At 39.2% G+C, this 20,103-nt stretch overlaps 1 protein-coding gene across 5 annotated transcripts in view; it reads left to right on the forward strand.

The window, feature by feature from the left end:
• Dmxl2 (Dmx like 2) overlaps positions 1-20,103 on the forward strand; it is a 129,592-nt gene that overhangs the window by 87,830 nt on the left and 21,659 nt on the right. For 3 of the 5 annotated variants that reach the window (XM_028783311.1, XM_028783313.1, XM_028783315.1), the window contains 10 exons: positions 418-587; positions 2,556-2,653; positions 3,138-3,303; positions 4,670-4,934; positions 6,542-7,611; positions 8,372-8,563; positions 10,472-10,548; positions 12,186-12,316; positions 14,680-14,928; positions 18,193-18,371. In XM_028783311.1, coding sequence (XP_028639144.1) covers positions 418-587; positions 2,556-2,653; positions 3,138-3,303; positions 4,670-4,934; positions 6,542-7,611; positions 8,372-8,563; positions 10,472-10,548; positions 12,186-12,316; positions 14,680-14,928; positions 18,193-18,371 — 2,597 coding nt within the window. The remainder of the gene's footprint in view (positions 1-417; positions 588-2,555; positions 2,654-3,137; positions 3,304-4,669; positions 4,935-6,541; positions 7,612-8,371; positions 8,564-10,471; positions 10,549-12,185; positions 12,317-14,679; positions 14,929-18,192; positions 18,372-20,103) is intronic. The other 2 variants (XM_028783312.1, XM_028783314.1) reach the window with 1 other exon arrangement.

The raw sequence follows: 20,103 nt of genomic DNA on the forward strand, positions 1-20,103 counted from the left end.
CTGAATCAGTTTCATCCCTTGTCTTTCCCTTTTGCTTGTTTTAAGTTCTCATGTAGGCCAGGATGGGCTCAAACTGAAGATGACCTTGGGCTTCTCATCTTCCTGCATCCACCTCCTGAGTGCTGGGATCACATTCATGCCTGTATTTAAAAAAAAAATCATTCATGCATTTGTATTTAAAAAAAACAACCCTTATATATGGAAGGAAAGTGATTGATTGGGCTGTTATGTGTCCTGTCACTAATCTTGAATTCAGAAGCTTATAGAATAAAACCCTGAATGGCGGTAGAGTTTCTTTTATTCTTTTTTTCTGTTTGAATATGTTTTTTAGAATGAAGAAATATGTAACTAAGCAAAATATTGTTTTATTGTTATTGATGTAGTTCCTAAGGTTATTATTTCACGTTTCCAATTTAGGAGTGTCTACCTGCCACTTTGCCTGGGCTTTTCATTCTGAAGCTGAGGAAGAACTGATCAATATGATTCCAGCAATTCAAAGAGGGGACCCTCAGTGGTCTGAATTAAGGGCTATGGGAATAGGCTGGTGGGTGAGAAATGTTAACACACTTCGAAGATGCATTGAAAAGGTAACTTCCTTCATCGGACTCACTCTCTCTCTCTCTCTCTCTCTCTCTCTCTCTCTCTGTCTCTCTCTCTCACACACACACACACACACACTTGTGTGTGCACGCACATTTTCCCCTTCTTTTTACTTCCAGCTCACTTTCTTAAATCCATGTTCCCTGTTTATTGAATTATTGTTTCATGTAAATACAACCTGCTCAGTCTGTATAATGTTACTCATATGGACTAAATGTATTAATACAACCTGGTCATTTTGTAATCATTACTTTATGTATGGGATTTTGGGGCTAGTTATTTGGTACTGGATTGTCACTTGGGAGGCTCTTTCCTGGAGAGGACTGTCTTCTACTCTCAGCATTTCTTAGCTGACTGGAGTTCTTTGTCTAGGCTTGAGGCCTCCTAAAATCCCTCCCATCTGTGGTAGCACGTCTAGGCTGTCCTCCCCATGCAGCTCTTATTTAGGTAGCCATGTTGATGAGCCTTCATGGGCATAGCTTCTTTGACATTTCTAGTAAACAAAATCTCACAGCAAACTTCCCATTTATCTAGCTCTTAAAATTGTTCCACTACCTCTTCTGTATTTATCTTCTTCCTTAATTAAAGCCCCTATCCCAGTTTCTTTCTTTCCCCCTTCAAATCACTTATATCTTCTATTCCCCTCTCTTGCTTCCCCACCTTTCCCTCATGGTTTGTTAATATGTATATGTGTGTGTGTGTGTACGCATATATATACACACATATAATACATATATATGTTATTATAGATATTATAGGAGATATATATATAAAAATTATAGAGGGGGTGGAGGTGTTCATAGTTCAGTCTGGTCCAGTCTGACTCTGATTTCCTGCTCCTCCTACTTCTCCCAGAAAACATTAATGATATTTTTAAATTTCCAGAAAATTTGTTATAGACAATTAGTACATTTTTGAAAAAATTTTCTAGAATAATTTTAGAAATGATGTTTATTTATTTGTGTTTGCATGTGTGTGTGCATGTGTGAGTACACATGGAGTTTTAAATTTGACCTTTATAAAATTTCTATGCAGTATGCTGTCATTTTTTTGCTATGTATATTTGTTTTGAGACAGGGTACCTCTGCAGCTCTGGCTGTTCTAGAACTCAGTATGTAAACATTACTGTTTGAAGCACGTTTTATTTGAAAACAAACAAGCAAACAAACAAAACTATATGGCATGCTCCTGCAACCCTAGCATTTTAGAAGCTTAGGGTAAAGCCAGGATTTGGAAGGCAGCCCAGGTTACAGAGCATGTCTAGGCTAGTGTAGGCTTGATGGTAAGGTCCTATTCAAAAACGTAAGCTAGACATACAGCTGAATGCTCATAATGCTAACACTCAGGAGACTGAGGCAGGAGGCTTGCCCTAAATTTCAGACCACCCTGGGCTACATGGCGAGTTCAAGGCTATCATGGAATACATATTAGAACCTCCAAACAACAACCATCAAACTCAGATTGTCAGGCTTGGCAGCATGCTGCTTTATCCATGGAGCTGCACAATAAAAAATTAAATGTGTTGAATTTTCAAAAGATGATCTTCTTGTCACTATTGTATTCTACATTAGTTTATTTTTACCTAGGTTTTCCTTTCCTCGCATTACAATGTGAACTTAAGCTACTCATTTCGAGCTCTTGGCTCATTTACCGCCTCTACAAAATGAGGACAGTCGTCGACCTTCATAGTGGGTCATATTCACTAAGAGTAATGAAAGGTGCCCAGTCTGGTGCCAGACATGTAATAAACAGTCAGCAAATACTAGCCATTGTGCTGTTTTTATTAGGATTACTGGCATGCAAATGTTTTTTTCTAGAAGGATGCTATCTTAAGCTACAGAGGTCACACACGCTTTTCTCCATAGTGTGTGAGCTAAGACAGTAACATTGGTTGTTGGAGTCATTGATGGTAGTTCTTTTGTCAAGGAGTTCCGTGTTATCTTACTTCCTCTCAGGTTGCCAAAGCTGCTTTTCAAAGGAACAACGATGCCTTAGATGCTGCTTTATTCTACCTTTCCATGAAGAAGAAAGCTGTGGTGTGGGGTCTGTTCAGGTAACGTGCCTCAGCACTTCCATGATTTCATGCAGTGAGACTTGCTTCCTGTGGGAGTGCATGAGGCACATCGGCATGCCTTATTAGAAGAGATGTTAATGCACAGCACCTGCAGTTGTAGCTGTTGCTCTTCTAAGATTTCTTCCTATCATTTATATGAGGGGTTTGCCTGTGTGTCATATTGTCTGCATGTGTGTTCGTGTGCCACATGATGCCATGTCCGCAGAGACCAATGAGAGCATTGCACCCCTGACACTGGAGTTAATGAGTGTTGTGAGCCGCCGTGTGGGTGCTGGTAACCAGAGCGGAGTCCACTGCAAGGGCGGCCAGTGCTCCTGACCACTGCGCTTCCTCTCCAGCTCTGCCGGCCGGTCTTTAAGTTGAATGTTTAAATGGGTTTTCTGCCCTCTTTTCATGCATTCTGAAAAGAATTAAAATATTTTAAGTGTGATATAGCCACTGGTGCTTGTGTTCTCATTCCCAGGTCACAACATGATGAAAAAATGACAACATTTTTCAGCCACAACTTTAATGAAGATAGATGGCGGAAAGCTGCCCTGAAAAACGCCTTTTCTTTACTTGGAAAACAGCGCTTTGAACAATCTGCTGCTTTTTTCTTGTTAGCTGGTTCATTGAAAGATGCAATCGAGGTATAAATGAGCAAATGAGCGGTTGTACTGTGAGACCTTAGAGCAGATTGTAAAGTCTGTTAGAGATTTGCCAGAACAGAGTACCTACAGAGCTTGCTGAATTTACGGGCAATTATGACTTCAGGTGTAGTTTATTATGTATTAAGATAAAATATAAAACATATGGAAAAAAGTCAAAAATGATTTATGAATGTCTTCTATTGTCTATCTTGTGATTCTGAGCCATTTAAAATTGTGTGCAAGTCACAATCTCCTTATCTTGTGCAAAAAAGCTGGTATTTAAGTACTTGGAGCTAATGTGACAGTTTGTATTCTTCTGCAGTGTACCTGCCTCAAGTATTGACAGTGTGTGTGAGGAGGTGAAACGCCCATCCTTTGTTACATAATCTTAATATTTCTGTTTCCTGATGACTCTTTCTTTTAGTTACTACAGTTATGAAACTACCTGGACTCAGCCAGAAGTGTAAATAGAACTGAGACAATCCTAGGCCTTGGGAGCAGAGGCAGGAAGAGCAAGGAAAGTTTGAAGCCAGCCTGGGCTACTGAGAGACCAGTCTCAAACAAAGAAAGTATAGAAGTTCATATAATATAATATACATAATATAATGGTTACATTGTCCTTGGGTCTGACTAGTTAGAAGTTAATGTAATACAAAATAAAATATATAGAGGTTACATAGTTTTTGGGTCTGATTAGTTTCGGTGTATGATATTTTTCTTTTAGCTTACAACTTTTTAAAATAATAAAATTTAAAAACAGCAACAATTTAAAATACCCCAAAAACATGATAGAAGAAATAGAAGAATCTCTAACAAAGTGAACATATTATAAATTGTAAAAAGTACATTTTACACTTCAGCATACTTGTAACATTTTTTATAGTTACAAAGCTTGTAATTTTGAAATTGAGGTGTTAGCTTAGAAGACATTCAGAAGAGATGGTGGCTGAAAGATGCTTATATTACAAAAGAGACCTTAGAGTTTCACGATCAGCAGTTACATTTGAATTAATATATGACAGGAATCTGTTATTTTCTTAGTAAATAGAAGATTCTTCTAAAACAGTACAAGTTTATATAAAAATGTTTGGAAATTAAGAGGAATTTATATATAATTCTGAACAGTTGAAACCAGCCTGGGCTACTAAGAGACCAGTCTAGAGGCTACCCCGTTATGGATTATTATGAGCCTGCTTGCTTTAAAAACTCTACCAAACAACCATCTAGCTGCATCTCATTGTCTCAGCCTCAGGGTTCCAATCTATACCATGGCAATATAAATTGACAGTTTCAAGGTATCCATGGAATAATTCATTGCTGGATTAATTTTCACTAAGATAAATATTTTTTAATATTTAAATTTTAGGTATGTCTTGAAAAAATGGAAGATATTCAACTAGCCATGGTTATTGCCCGTTTATTTGAATCTGAATTTGAGACTTCATCTACTTACATATCCATCTTGAATCAGAAAATTTTGGGTTGCCAAAAAGATGGCACAGGATTCAATTGCAAAAGATTACATGCTGACCCTTTTCTGCGTAGTCTCGCCTATTGGGTAATGAAAGATTACACGCGAGCTTTGGATACCTTACTGGAACAGACGCCAAAGGAAGATGATGAGCAACAAGGTAGATTTTTGTGGATTTCTGAGTATCTTTTAAAGAGTAAGGCAAAGGTTAGAAGGGAGAGACTGGTGTGTCATCACCCATCTGAAGATCTATGGACAGATGACGGCTTCTAGGGGAAGGAGAGTTGTTTTTCTTTTAGGCTGTGACCCTGCCAGGTCAAGCTGTGTTCCAGTGGATGGCCCAACACCCATGAGTATATACGCAGCACAAATTAGACTCCATGGGCTATTTTAAAAAATAAAGAGAATAGAGGGTGGACTTTTCTGGGAGGAGTGGGAATGACTAGGTAGTCTTTTGATTCTCAAGTTATTTTGAGCTTAAGGTTTTAAATGTTTGTGTTCTGTCATTAGCAGTTTGTTTTTATGGATGGTCAGATTGTCCCATCTTTAACTGTTGGAGATCTTGATAAGTTTCTGAATTCTTTTGGTGTTACATCTTGATAATTTCCTTGCTTTCTGGTATGGCAGAACAATTCAGGTATTTTCTGGCTCAGACCTGAAGTGACCATTCTTCCAGAGAATTCTGTTTCTGTTAGTGGAAGGTACTATTGAGGAGACACAGTCTCCCCACTGCTGCTAGGCTGTGAGAATGAGTGCAGCTAGTACTTCTCTCCCCTACGAGTGCAAGAGTAATGCTTTCTTTTTAGTTCATACATAGATGAAGTTCTTCTGAGGTTTCAGAGTTGTGTCTTACAGTGAAAGGCTTGGGTTTTCATGGTATTAACATGGCTATTTATTATTCTGTGTACATGGAATAGTTTCAGAATAAGAATACAAATATGTGTTCCATAACAGAGTGGTGACTGAGAAAACCTAATCATTTCTGTATTATTGTTAATGGTATAGCTTATTAAAGATATACAGCTGGATACCTTATTTTAAAGTCACATCATAATTTATCTTTGTGACTCTACTACCAAGTTGAGATATAATTCATTTGTTTAGTTTTGTAGTGGTTTTCTTTTTTTGTGAAATGTATCTTAAACATCTAATTTCCTTTAAAATTATCTGGATTGGTGACAATAGTTTTGAAAAAAATAAATATAAAATTGCTGGCTATGATGGTAGATGACTTAATACCAGCACTGGGACAGCAGAGGTGAATCTCCGTGAGTTCAAGGATAGTTTGATCTATATAGCAGGTTCCAAGCCAGCTACACAGCTACAGCCTGTCTCAATGTGTGTGTGTGTTTGTGTGTGTGTGTGTGTACACGTGCACACGTGCACACGTGCACATGCGTGTTTCTGGAAGGTATTTTTAGAGAGTTCAGGATTCTTCCCATTCCTCCCACTTTCTTAAAGGAAACTGTGATAACTTCCACTTAAAATATAAGCAGACAAGCGTGCATCTCTCTCCCTCCTCTACTTTTAGACAGGAGTTGCTGTGTTGCACTTCCCTTGCACCTTCTTTTAGATCATATGTCTTGACATCACTTAACATTTCTTTCATTTACACATATTTAATGATTATATGGAGAAATACAGGGTTAATATTTATTTATAATAATATTTATTGTCCTTTACTGTGAGGAAAAACATTTATTTGAATTTTCAATAGATGTTCAAATTAACACAGCAACTTGTGATTTTTATGTTTGTTTTCTGCAGTTATCATCAAATCTTGTAACCCTGTGGTGTTCAGCTTTTACAACTACCTTCGAACACATCCTTTACTTATTCGAAGAAACCTTGCTTCCCCTGAAGGAACTTTGGCAACTTTAGGTCTCAAAACTGAGAAAAACATTGCTGATAAAATTAACCTCATAGAAAGAAAATTATTTTTTACCACTGCTAATGCTCATTTTAAAGTTGGATGCCCTGTTTTAGCCCTTGAAGTACTTTCTAAAATTCCTAAAGTAACCAAAATATCCTCCTTAACTGCAAAAAAAGATCAGCTTGACATTGTTTCTGAAAGGATGGAGAATGGGCCATCAGAATCAAAACCAGTGAGCAGTAGTGATGGCGGTTCTGGGGCTGACTGGTCAGCCATGACTTCCTCCCAGTTCGACTGGAGTCAGCCAGTTGTCACAGTTGATGAGGAGCCTCTTAGGCTCGATTGGGGTGATGATCATGATGATACCTTAGAAGAGGATGATGGTGGTGGCTTAGTAATGAAGGCTACAGATGCCAAGAAGGCTGGACAGGACCAGAGCGCCTCAGACCCTAGTGCTTTATTGACTCCTCAGGAAGAGGAGTGTACTGAAGGTGACACTGAGGTCGATGTGATTGCTGAACAACTGAAGTTCCGAGCATGCTTGAAGATCCTTATGACTGAGTTAAGAACTTTGGCTACAGGTTATGAAGTAGATGGAGGGAAGCTGAGATTTCAGCTCTATAACTGGCTTGAAAAGGAAATTGCTGCCTTGCATGAGATATGCAACCATGAATCAGTTATCAAAGAATATTCCAGCAAAGCATATTCTAAAGTCGAGAGTGAACTTCTGGATCAGGAAGAAATGGTGGACAAGCCAGATATTGGTTCCTATGAGCGCCATCAAATAGAAAGACGAAGGCTACAGGCTAAACGAGAGCATGCAGAAAGACGAAAGCTGTGGTTGCAGAAAAACCAGGATCTCCTAAGAGTGTTTCTTAGTTACTGTAGCCTTCACGGAGCCCAGGGCGGTGGTCTGGCCTCAGTAAGAATGGAACTCAAATTTTTGCTACAAGAGTCACAGCAGGTATGGCCATCACTTGTTACTCTCTGCTAGTTCAGGAATTTCAGTAGCTTTTCCAGGTAAAGCTGTAAGCTTTATTTTATTTTAAACAAATGAATATAAACAGTTTTAGCTCTTGTAGTCCTGGGAGGCAGATATTTGTTTCCAGTGTGGCTTTAACTAGAAGTTGGTCAGGTTGTTCTTTGTTGCTTTGGTAAACACTGATCAAACCAACTTGGGAGGAAGGTTTATGGGATTTAGTCCGTTGTCAAGAGAAGCCAGGGCAGGAACTCAAGGCAAGAACTGATGTGGGAAACCATGCAGGAGTGCTGCTTTCTGGGTTGCTCTTCATGGCTCGCTCAGCCTGCTTTCTTACACCATCTAGCACTACGTGCTTGGTGTTGGCCACTGCCTACTGTGAACTAGGATCTCCCACATCTGTCAGTAATTAAGAAGATGCACCATAGAGTTGCCCACAGGCCAGTGTGATGGGCGTGATTCTTTGAGGTTCCCTTTTCCCAGCTAATTATAGTTTGTGTCAAGTTGACAAAACTGACCAGCCCAGAAGTACACTGTTAAAATGTTTATAGTGTGGTTGTTGTCTTCATATCTTCTGTATCTGGGGCTCAGTAAGTGCTTGTAGAATGAGTGAATAAGAACAGGAATGTGATGGTTTTAGTCACATGCTCACCACCTGCATTTATTGGGTAACCATTGGGTTTTTTTTCCCCCACCTTCATTTTAACAATTTTGAAAAAAAAGAGCAATTCGTTGTCATCTGCAGGAAACTACAGTAAAGCAGCTCCAGTCTCCACTGCCACTACCTACCACGTTGCCTCTGCTTTCAGCAAGTATTGCATCGACAAAAACAGTCATAGCTAATCCTGTATTGTATTTAAATAATCACATCCATGATATACTTTATACTATTGTGCAGATGAAAACACCACCTCATCCCGGTGTTGAAGATGTGAAGGTAATGTGAAGTTTGTGATTATTTGATATTGTGTGGATTGGGAAGGTAATTATTCTTATACATGTTCCAATTTGAGTGTAGAGAAAATGATTGAAATGTTTTTATGTGTTGCCTTTTTACTTCTAGTGAGTTCAAAACTGCTGTGAATGCAGTGTAAACGTACACATTTTCTTTTTTCTTTTCTTTCTTTTTTTTTTTTTTTTTGAGACAGGGCCTCACTATGTAACCTTGGCTGTCTTGGAGCTTGCATAGTAGAGCAGGTTGGCCTTGAGCTCAAAAAAGATCCACCTGCCTCTGCCTCCCAGCACTGGGGACTGACGGTATGCGCCACCGTGCCCAGCATTAAAGGGAAAGGCTCGCCAGTCTTCCTTTAAGACAGGTAAAAGACTTTTTTTGTAATAGGATTAATTTTATGGACAGTATTTTTGCTACTTGATAGTCATTTAGGTTTTCTACTCCCTCACATGAGCTACTAATCTAGAAATATTAACAATTTTTTGTTTATATGTCAAGAAAATGTGAAGATGTAGGTTGAGGGAGGGGTGCCTGAGATAACTGAGGAAAGTTCCTGTGCCTCTCCTTCCTGATGATTGTGTTTCTTGGAGGTTGTGCAGTAGGTTAGAAGCAATCAGAATTGAGAGCTATTCCCCTCAATTAACCTTATAGCCCATTCTGAATACTTAACTAATGAATGCCAAGAAATTCCACAGAGCTCGCCAGGGTATAGGGAGCTTCCACTCCCTACACAGATGTGTGCATGCTGCTGTAATTCCAGTCCCAGCACCTCACATACAGATGTGTGCATGCTGCTGTAATTCCAGTCCCAGCACCTCACATGCAGACGTGTGCACGCTGCTGTAATTCCAGTCCCAGCACCTCACATGCAGACGTGTGCACACTGCTGTAATTCCAGTCCCAGCACCTCACATACAGATGTGTGCATGCTGCTGTAATTCCAGTCCCAGCACCTCACATGCAGACGTGTGCACGCTGCTGTAATTCCAGTCCCAGCACCTCATGCACAATCCAGTTCCTGCTGCTTTTATCTTTGCCTCTACTTCTGACAATCATTTTTCATCTTTGTTGAGATACTGGATTGTCTAATCATGTCATCTTATTAGAAATTTCTAATCTATGGCATAAATTAATTTATATCAGTATTCTTCTAGAGATTGCTTAAATTATTTGTTAGGTTAAGAAATAGAAAAGATAAAAGCAAGTTGGAAAATGTTCCATTCTTTGGAATTTGGATAAGGCTTTTAAAAGGCATGGAACTATCTTTTGAGTCCCTTCGAATTTTATGAAATTTATGAGTCTGAAAGTGTTGATTTTGGTGGAGTTTAAGATGTGTTTTTAAAAAATACATGTTAAAATTTTTAAACTTTGTAAACATTTTTATGACTCTCATTTTCCTATGAATACTAACTGAATTATTTGCTTTCTCGAAAATGAGCCACCTCACAGAGTGCTGGATTTACTTACTAGATAGCCATTGGTACTGATAATATTGAATCTGGTGGAGCTTCCTAAAGCAACTCTTAAATGAAAGCTCTGAAAGTTCTGTACTTAGTTGGCTTCAATTTTCCTTTTTATATTACTATATAAGTCAATTGCTGTAGCATAGGACAAGCCCCAGTCATATTAACACTCGTTCAGGACTTTTAGTAAATGTCAGGCTCGTAGCAAGTATATATTTAATAAAGTTATGTGTGAATCAGCCAGCTTTGTTATTGGGCATGCCTATAAAGATAACTGAGTTATTCTAAAAGTTTAAAGGTAGGGTTATGTTCTAAGGATCCAGTTTTATTTATGGTATTGCTAGTGTCCTCAGTGGTTTCTAACTTTTAAGATGTTGCTGTTGTGTAGAAATGTCAGTACAAACTGTAACTGTGGCTGTTTTGGTTTTAGGTGCACACACTTCATTCACTAGCAGCATCCCTTTCTGCATCAATTTACCAAGCATTATGTGACAGCCACAGCTACAGGTAAAAAAATCACCCCGTGTAGTTTTAATACAGCAAAACATTCAACTGATCCAGAATTTTATTAGGATTCTCTTTTAGGGCTGAAAATAATTCCCCAGTATAAATGACATGTGTACTTTAGTGGATAAAATAGACTGTAAAGAAAGTAATAATTAGTTGGTTAGTTTAGCTGTCACCCAGTAACAAAAGAGAACTATAGACTGTGATAAGCAGTAGCGTGAGAGATCCTAATTAGTCTTTTATTTCCTTGAAAGAAAATTTTATTGCACAAAATATTTTTCGCTAGGGATTTTCTAGTTCTTCCCCCATCAGAAATTACTTTTTAAAAATTAGATTAGCTTCTATGTGTTTAACTAACTTTCAGTTGAAATAAAAAAAAAAACCTTGAAAAATAAATATGCTTAAAATTTAGCTTAGACTTTGATTTGTAGAAGTCCATTGGTAGTATCATTTTTGTTGGTTTGTCATGCAGTACTGAGAGCAGTTGTAGGTCATTTTACTTGGTGTTCAGACATGGTCCACCCTCCTCCCACCCCCCCTCAAGCTGTATAGACCGTAGCTTTTAGAGATAGCAAATTGGTCAAGCTGGCTAGAACTCACACTGTAGCTCAGACAGACCTTGAGCTTGTGATCCTCCTGTCTCAGATTCCTGAGTAGCTGGGATCTGCACTACAAATAATGCCTTGAGTTTTTGTAAATATCAAATCGCCTTCATCTGTTTACACTTTGCATTTTAATATCTAGGGTAGTGTAAGTTATAAGAAATGGAATCACTTGGAAGGATGACCTAGATTAAAATGAAGTATATTAATAAGTGAAACATTTAATAGAAGTATATCTACATGAATGTATGTCTAGACCTTTTAAACAAAGTTAGCCACCTTTTATGGGAACATATGATATTAAACAGTTGCTCTCTAAAAATGGCCTGCACTCTGACTTTATCCTAATTAACCCATACTTAAATGACTCCAAAGATTTGAAGTTATGAGTAAGGAAGAAAGTTTGATATAGTTGATATGGTCATCAGTGACTGTTGTTTTCTGTCAGTCACTGCTGGCTAAAATGGCACCGAATAGGGAAACAAGTGTGTGCTTGTGGCTCAGTTTGGACTTTCTCTCTGCAGCCAGCTCTACCTTCTGCATGTCTGTTTCCTCCATCTCACAAAACCTTTTAGAGGAGGGAGCCTGTTTTGAAGGACAGTGGTGTTAGATTTGGGTGTTCCTCAGATGTAATTCCCTAGCTTCTAGCTCACACTCTGAATGTATGGCTAGCCTTAAACAGTCCTGCAGAGGTAAGAATGACAATAAACTGGGGCCCAGAAGAGTTTTGTTTACTGTGTCTTCTGCTAACAGTAACCTCTAACTTTAAAAAGTAAGCTCAGAAAGTATCTTAAGATATTAAGCTTCTGAAAATTGTAAAATCATCTGCCCAGGGTAGTAAAACTGATATTTTGTTTTAAGAGACTATCAATAAACATTTCTAACTAATTTCAAGAACATTCTAAAATAAGTTCTCATTACAAAAGTGAACTCAGTCATAAAAACTTATAGTTATTGTAATCATCTAAAATAGATTTATATAGAGTATAATGTTCACTCCCTCTGCCTGGGTGGTGACTGAGCTGTTTGTTATAGCAGTCAGTCAGAAGGAAATCAGTTCACAGGAATGGCTTATCAAGGGCTTCTTCTGAGTGATCGACGACGACTCAGGACAGAGAGCATCGAAGAGCATGCAACCCCAAACTCAGCTCCTGCTCAGTGGCCTGGTGAGAAATTCAGTGGCATCGTGTTGGGGTGGGGTGGTTTTCCTCTTTCAGATCCTTTAGTAATGAAAAGAAACCACATGAACTTATTTATTATGTGTCTGTGTGTGTGTGGGGGTGCAGGTCTCATATGCCTTGGCAGACATGGAAGTCAGAGGCAAATTCTGGGTAGTCAGTTCTCTTTTTCCTCCTTGGTGGGTCTTGGGGATCAAAATTAGGTTGTCAAGTTTGGTAGTAAGCACCTTTTCCCACTACAGCATTTCACTAGCCCTGGAATTAAAATAAATAATGTGTGTGTGTGTGTGTGTGTGTGTGTGTGAGAGAGAGAGAGAGAGAGAGAGAGAGAGAGAGAGAGAGAGAGAGAGAGATAGATAGTGTAGCAGACAACCTTGGGTGTTGGTCTTGATCATCCCCCTTCTATGAGGCAGGATCTCTTGTTGTTCATTGCTGTGTGTCTCAGGCTACCACAAAACTTTTAGGGATTTTCCTATGTCCTGCTCTCACTTTGTTGCGAGAGCACTGGGGTTGTAGGTATGCTTCCAGTCCTGGCTTTATGTAGGTTCTGGGGTTTCAGAAGCCCACACTGACTCAGTCTCACACTGTCTCTGCCTACAACTTGTGGGTCAGATGTGAGCTCTCAGCCATGGCTCCAGCACCTGCTTGCTCCCTGCCATGATATTTATGGACTAAGCCTCTGAGCTGTAAGCAAGCTCCCAGTTAATGGCTTTTTAAAGTAAGCTGCCTTGGCCATGAAGTCTCTCCACAGCAATAAAACAGCAACTAAGATACGTCTCTTATTTTTGAAGATAAGGTCTTACTGTATGGCTCTAGCTGGCTTTGAACTTAAGTGATCCTCCTACTTTTGGGATTGCTGGAGTGTACTACCACCCCTGACTTCTTTGTTTATTTTCTATGGATGTATATATCTTAGGGTATTTTTTTTATCAAATATTTGGGATAGTTGTAGGCAAATATGCTTTTCCATTTAAATAGTTGTGTTTTTGCATAAGAACATATGTTCTCAGATGGAAGCAGAATGGTTTCCAGATTTAACATTTCTGTGCCGATAGAGTATATTGTCTTCTAGTTGAGACCCTTTTTACATTTCAGTCATTATGTTGATGCCTTTTTTATGGCCCATGACATTTAACTGTGACACTCTCACTTATCTCCTTGAAAGATAACTGAAGTTTCTTCTCTTTTCCATGCCCCTTCTCTTTTGTCCTCCCCTTCCTCCCTCCCTTCCTTCCATTTTTCTTTGCTCCTGTGTTCTGCTTTGAGGGTTTCGAGACAGTCTTGCTAGGCATCTTAACTCAGGCTGGCCCTGCTTCCTGCCTGCTGGACTCTGTATATATACTTCTGGAGCAGTTGTATCTCTTTCCCAACCTTGACACTTTTGAAGATTATGTACTTGCTGGTCAGTTTGAAAGAATTCTCCTCAACTTGGGCCTTTCTAATTTTTTTTTATAATGTTAGATTTAGGTTATATATTTTTGGCAGAGAAATCACGAGCTGTTCCCTTTTCATTGTAAAGTATCTAGAGGCACCTGCTGTCAGCTGTTGTTAGTTATTAACTTGAATGCTTGGTCAGGTGTTTCTGTCACCTTTCCTTTATAAACTCACTACTTTTCTTCCTTCATAATGAATTAGTAACATTTGAAGTCACAAGATATCCATTTTTATCAACAGTGGTGATTCCTGTCTGAGTCAGACAAGATTGTGGAGTGACTATATGGGGACTTTTTAATTTTGTTCTCTTTCACCATTGTCTTAGTGAGGCTTCTATTGCAGTGAAGGGACACTGTGACCATGGCCTCTTACAAAGGGAAACACTTAATGGGGGCTGGCTTACAGTTCAAAGGTTTAGTTTATTATTGTCATGGCTGGAAGCATGGCAGAACACAGGTAGACATGGTCCTGGGGAGGTAGCTCAGAGGTCTCCATCCAGATTGGCAGGCAGTAGGAGAAAGCAACACTGACTGGCCCTGTCTTGGGCTTCTGAAACCCTAAACACCACCTCCAGTGACATACTTCCTCCAACAAGGCCACACCTTCTAATAGTGCCACTTCCTGAGTCTATGGGGGGGGGGGCATTTTCATTCAGATGACCACAACCCTGAAGTTGGATTGCTACTGGAAGGAAGAGCTTTTCCTTCTCTCCTTAGTCTGTAACTGACCTACTTTAGTGCTATAGGTGGCTCTGATTTCATACTATAGATGTTAATCCATTCCCCTAATTTATTTGATATCTACATCATAAAAATGCTATTGCCTAGGGAATAGGTTACTTTTAACAGTAGATATATGTGCTTCTTTTCTTACTGTACTTTACACTGATGTTTTCATGATATTCTATGCTGTTACAGGTGTGAGCTCACTCATTAATCTCTTGAGTTCTGCCCAAGATGAAGACCAGCCAAAACTGAATGTTCTATTGTGTGAAGCCGTTGTTGCTGTTTACTTAAGTTTACTGATACATGCTCTTGCCACAAATTCCTCCAATGAATTGTTTCGGCTTGCAGCCCACCCATTAAATAATCGAATGTGGGCTGCTGTTTTCGGAGGGGGTGTGAAACTTGTTGTGAAGCCTCGGAGACAGTCAGAAAGTATTGCAGGTAAGATGATTCTGATACAAATACTGTGTATAAATGGAAGTAACTTCCAATGTTAAAATAAGATTTTTAATGCCTTAGCTAGTTACCTTAAGAATATAGTAATTCTTTTTAGGATAATAGATGCCTAGTTTTATTCTAAACACATTAGAATAAAACTAGAATTTTTACTAGTATTTTTGAGGTTGGCAAATCAGGACATGTTTGAAGAGAATAAAAAAAGAAATAGCAGAAAAGGTAACAGTATGGGGTATATTGTAGATACATTAAAGATTTGAGAAAGTTCCCAAAGTTGTCATAGTAGTTGGCCTCAAATTAAGCTTATTCAGTAATGTAAATGATAGCTGTTTCAGTCACACATATGAGGTTACAGATTCCAGGTGTGTGTGTGTGTGTGTGTGTATCTTCATTATGGGCAAGAATATATTTTATCCCAATTTTTAAACTTGTGGGATAAGTTGTTTTTTTTTTTTTTTCCTTAAAACACAAAAAGATCCTTAACTCACTTGCAGAAAGGAATGGTTGTATTCAGTCAAGGGGTAAGAGACACAAAGAGTTTAGAGGACACATGACTCTCTCTGTCCTCAATGCCGGTGATTGAGGTAAACTAGGTTCCTGGGTAAGGCACAGTAATGTGATCTCACCAACTCCTGTTGTTTCTTCTCTCCTTTAACCTGACCTAATTAGAGTACATTTTAAATTTTAAAGTTTTTCTTCCAAATCACATTTTTTTGTTTGTGATAATTTTGAAATACTTCCTTCAGTGCCGAGGATCAGACCTTACTCTCTGAGCATATCAGGCATGTGTTCTCCCACCGAGCTACATCCCTTCCCTCCCTGTATGTGGTAATTCTTTCCATTAAATCATCCACGGTTAGGACTTTTGAGAATACGTGCATTCACTCATTCCTAAATCTGCCAGACAGTGTCATAGTCTTTGGGGATGTGGGATGAACAAGACAGACAGGAGCAGTAGAAGGGGGGGATGGTTAGGCTGGTGAGGAGATGTGTGCTTCTGATGAGCTGGTGTTTTCAGCAGATCTCTAGGGAGGTCTGTGATCCCACCATGCAGAGGTCCACAGTTGGAGCACTCTAGGCAGATGGAAGGAACAATTAACAAAGGGAAGGCACCAGAGTTATCACAAATAGGAGGAGTGGTGTGCAAGATGAGGTTAGAGAGGTAACTGGGGACAAGGTCATTTAGAGTTTTGTGGATCATAACAGACTTTAGCTGTTGCTCTAAGGAAAGAGAAAATGATGGAGAGTTTTAAGTAATGAAAGTCTTCGGTTTTCTAAAGAGCCATTCCAGCTACATTGTGGAGAATCCACTATGCCATAGAACAAAAGTAGAGGTCCTGAGAAGGATGCTTTTATAAGATAATGGTAGGTTACCATCAAGCATAAGTGGATAAATAACCCATGCTTAATGCAAGCAACCCTAATTAAACTCATCGGGTTGCACAAAACACATAAACAAAAAGACATGGAGCCAGGTGTGGTGAATCATGCCTTTAATCTCAGCACTTGGGAGTCAGAGGCAGGCAAATCTATGCTTCCCGGGCCAGTTTGGTCTATACAGTGAGCTCCAGGCCAGCCAGGGGTACGTACATAATGAGACTTTCTCAAAAAAAAAAAAAAAAAAGACATAAAAGCAGAAGAGGGTCTGGTCAGAAAGGGGAAGAGCATCATTAGAGTTAGAGGGGGACAGGGACAGGAGTGGAGGGTGAATTGATCACTGTACATTGTATCCATGTCTGAAGATGTCCTAGTGAAACTCACTGGTATCTCTAATACATGTTTATAAATGAAGACGTAGGTGAATAGTGTGATGTTTACATCCAGTCAAGTGAGGAATCACCCTAAAACAGAATCAAGTACTAATACATGCTGTAATGTGCATGAACCTTGAAACTGCTAGGTCAAAGACTACGCATACAATGTATATGTCATTAATTCTGCTTATGTGACATATCTAAAACAGACAAGTCCACAGAGACAGAGGGTCTACTTGTAATGACAATGCTTTTCACCTGGGTTGAGGTGGTTATCACACATCATTATAAATTCATTAAATACCACCAAGTAATACACAGTTTTATAAATTTTGACTTAGTTTTAAAAGATTTAAAAAATAAGGTGAAAGTTGGTCATACTCTGGATGTGCTTTGAGAACATTGCTGTTGGATTTGTTGTTTGTGGCTCTTTCATATTCAACTAGTTCTTAAATTATTTTGATGTTTCTTTATGTATCTTTATTACAATCCTTCCTCTGGTTTTGAGCATTCACCATGCTAGTTCGTACCTTTCTCATGCCATCTTCTCCCTCCCTCTTAATGGACCAAACAAAGGATTCCTCCCGTGGGACTAGCTTAAGAAGCTTTAATGAAAATTGCCCAGCTTTAGGTTCACAGACTGCTCTTGGTCTGACTCTGCAGGTTGTCGTTTTACTCTCATGACAGCTCTTGGCTAGGACAAGCGCTTATCCCTCACACAGACTCCTTTGGCCATTTGTTCTGGTTGCCCTTTCCCTTTCCCGTTCTGCGTCTGCCATTTTAAAAGACATTCTGTATACCGTGCACTGTTCACAAAATCAGGAGTTTTGTTTTGTCTTGTTTGTTTGTTTGTTTGAGGCAGGGTCTCACTATGTATGTAGCTCTGGCTGTCCTGGAACTTACTGAAGACCAGGCTGGCCTTGAACTCAGATCTACCTGCCTCTGAGTGCTGGCTTCCAACTTAGAGATCCACCTGCCTCTGCTCCCAAATGCTGGAACTAAAGGTGTTGTTCTTCACCCAACTCTTGAACCATAGTCTGAAACAGTCGCTCAGTCACTCTTGTAAATATAGAGCATACCATTTCTTTAGTGTATCTTTAGGGATAAGTATGTGTGTATGTGCAGGTGCCCTTAGAATTCAGTAGTGGCTGTCACATTCCTCAGGAGCTGGACTTTGTGAGCTGCCTGAAATTGGTTCTGAGAATTGAAATTGTTGTTTCTGTGGTAAATGCTCTTAACTGCTAAGCCATCTCTCTAGCTCTTCTCAATTAGTCTTAAAGGAATTACTTTAACCCATAGTCTGGTTAGTAAGTAACCTTATGGGATGATGTCTGCCTGGTTCTTTGCCATGTCTTTTTGCTGTGGAATATTGATTGATACACAGTAACCAGAAGCGTTTAGGAGTCCTGGTATAAAGAGTTTGCCTAGAACAAAGAGGAGGGTCACAAGAATGGTGACGTATGTAAATTAACGCCGAGCTTTGAATCTCATTCAGCACCTCCTGTTGCTTCTGAAGATATAGACAAACACCGGAGGAGATTTAACATGAGAATGCTGGTACCTGGAAGGCCTGTAAAAGATGCTACCCCACCCCCAGTGCCTGCAGAAAGACCATCTTACAAGGAAAAATTTATTCCTCCAGAACTTAGTATGTGGGATTACTTCGTTGCAAAGGTAAGGGGTATGATGCATGCAGGCTTAAATGTGTCTGTTTTATTGACTTTTGTATGTGTCACATTCAAATGGTGGAACAGCTTTTGATTCAGTTACCTCACTTTAGATATTTAATCTTTCAAATATAGAAACTGGATTGATCTAGAAAATCTAGTGATTATCAAATGATAATAGGTGAGAGAAATTAAAATCCTCTGGGACTTAGGTATGAACCAGAAGTCAGCTTATTAATATATCAAAAGCCTCATCATTTTGAAGTGATGGTGAGTCTTGTAGTGTGTAGCCTTTTCTTGTTGATGATCAACAGTTACCTTGGTCAGCATAGATTTAGAAGAGGATTAATCAGGGTGTGGTAAGGTGCTATGATATCTGTTACTCCATAGCAGAGAAAAGTTGTCTGAGGATCAGCGTACTCATGGTGATTCCTACCCTGATGCCCTTTCTCATACTGTGTTGGTGCATACATACATGACACTAGCTCTCCTCCTGCCCTGTGCAGGAGAGTCCAGTTGCTTGCTGTTGTATTTCTTCTTTCATGTGAGCTAACACTACAGTCCGTGCTATACATAAAACCTCCTATCTTAGTATTCTTGTTTGCTTGTTTGGTTTTTTTTTTTTTTTTTGAGACAGGGTCTCACTATGTAGCGCTGGATATCTTAGAAATCACTATGTAGACCAGGCTGGCCTTGAATTCAGATTTTCCTGCCTCTGCCTTCTGAGACATAGGATCCAGTGCTTGCATCACCACACCCCATTCTTCTTAGAGTTATTAAGGCACTAAAGCTACTCTCTTTGTAGACTGTGCTGTTCTTTAAAATAGTTTTTGAGGCATTGATACATAAAACTTTTGGTTATTTAGTGATCCGCAAAGTATATCATAAAATGACGATGTCAGCATTACATAGGAACTTGTGAGAAAGGCAGACTCTGGAGTCCCATCTTTCTAAGTAAAGATTTCTCCTTGACATTTGGAAAGCCCATTGCATCTTTAATGTAAATGATGACAACAAAGATTTGTAAATAGTAATATGCCAACTTATTTCCATCTTAAAATGTTTTCTTATGACTAATATGAAGTCAAAAAAAGTAAAAATGCAAAAATATATTAAAAAATAAACCAGGAAAAGTGGCACACTCAAAAAGTAGAGACAGGAAAGTTATAAATTTGAGACCAACTTGTGTTAAGAAGAGTAGGGTTATTATTTAAAATATAACATGTAATTTTATGTTTTGCTTTTAAAATTAACATTGGTTTTTGTTTTTTTTGTTTTTTTTTTGTTTGGTTGGTTTTTTGAGACAGGGTTTCTCTGTGTAGCCCTGGCTGTCCTGGACTCACTCTGTAGACCAGGCTAGCCTCGAACTCTCGAACTCAGAAATCCAGCTGCCTCTGCCTCCCAAGTGCTGGGATTAAAGGCGTGCACCACCACTGCCCGGCTAAAATTAACATTGTAAGGCAAACAATTTCTATAACTTTAAAAACATACAGCTGGCTGGGTGTGGTAGTACACACCTTTAATACCAGCATTCCAGAGGCAGGGGCGGGGACAGGGGTGGGGATGGGAGTGGGGACGGGGGCAGGGGTGGGGGCGGGGGCGGGGGCAGGCAGATGCCAGTGAGTTTGAAGCCAACCTGATCTTTTACATAGCTAGTTGTAGGCTTGTCAGGGATGCATAGTGAGACCTGTTCTCAACAAACAAAACATAATTATCATTAAAAATTTTCTGTTATGGAA

Source organism: Grammomys surdaster, unplaced genomic scaffold, assembly GCF_004785775.1.
Source record: "Grammomys surdaster isolate TR1022 unplaced genomic scaffold, NIH_TR_1.0 1057, whole genome shotgun sequence".
NCBI lineage: Eukaryota > Metazoa > Chordata > Mammalia > Rodentia > Muridae > Grammomys > Grammomys surdaster.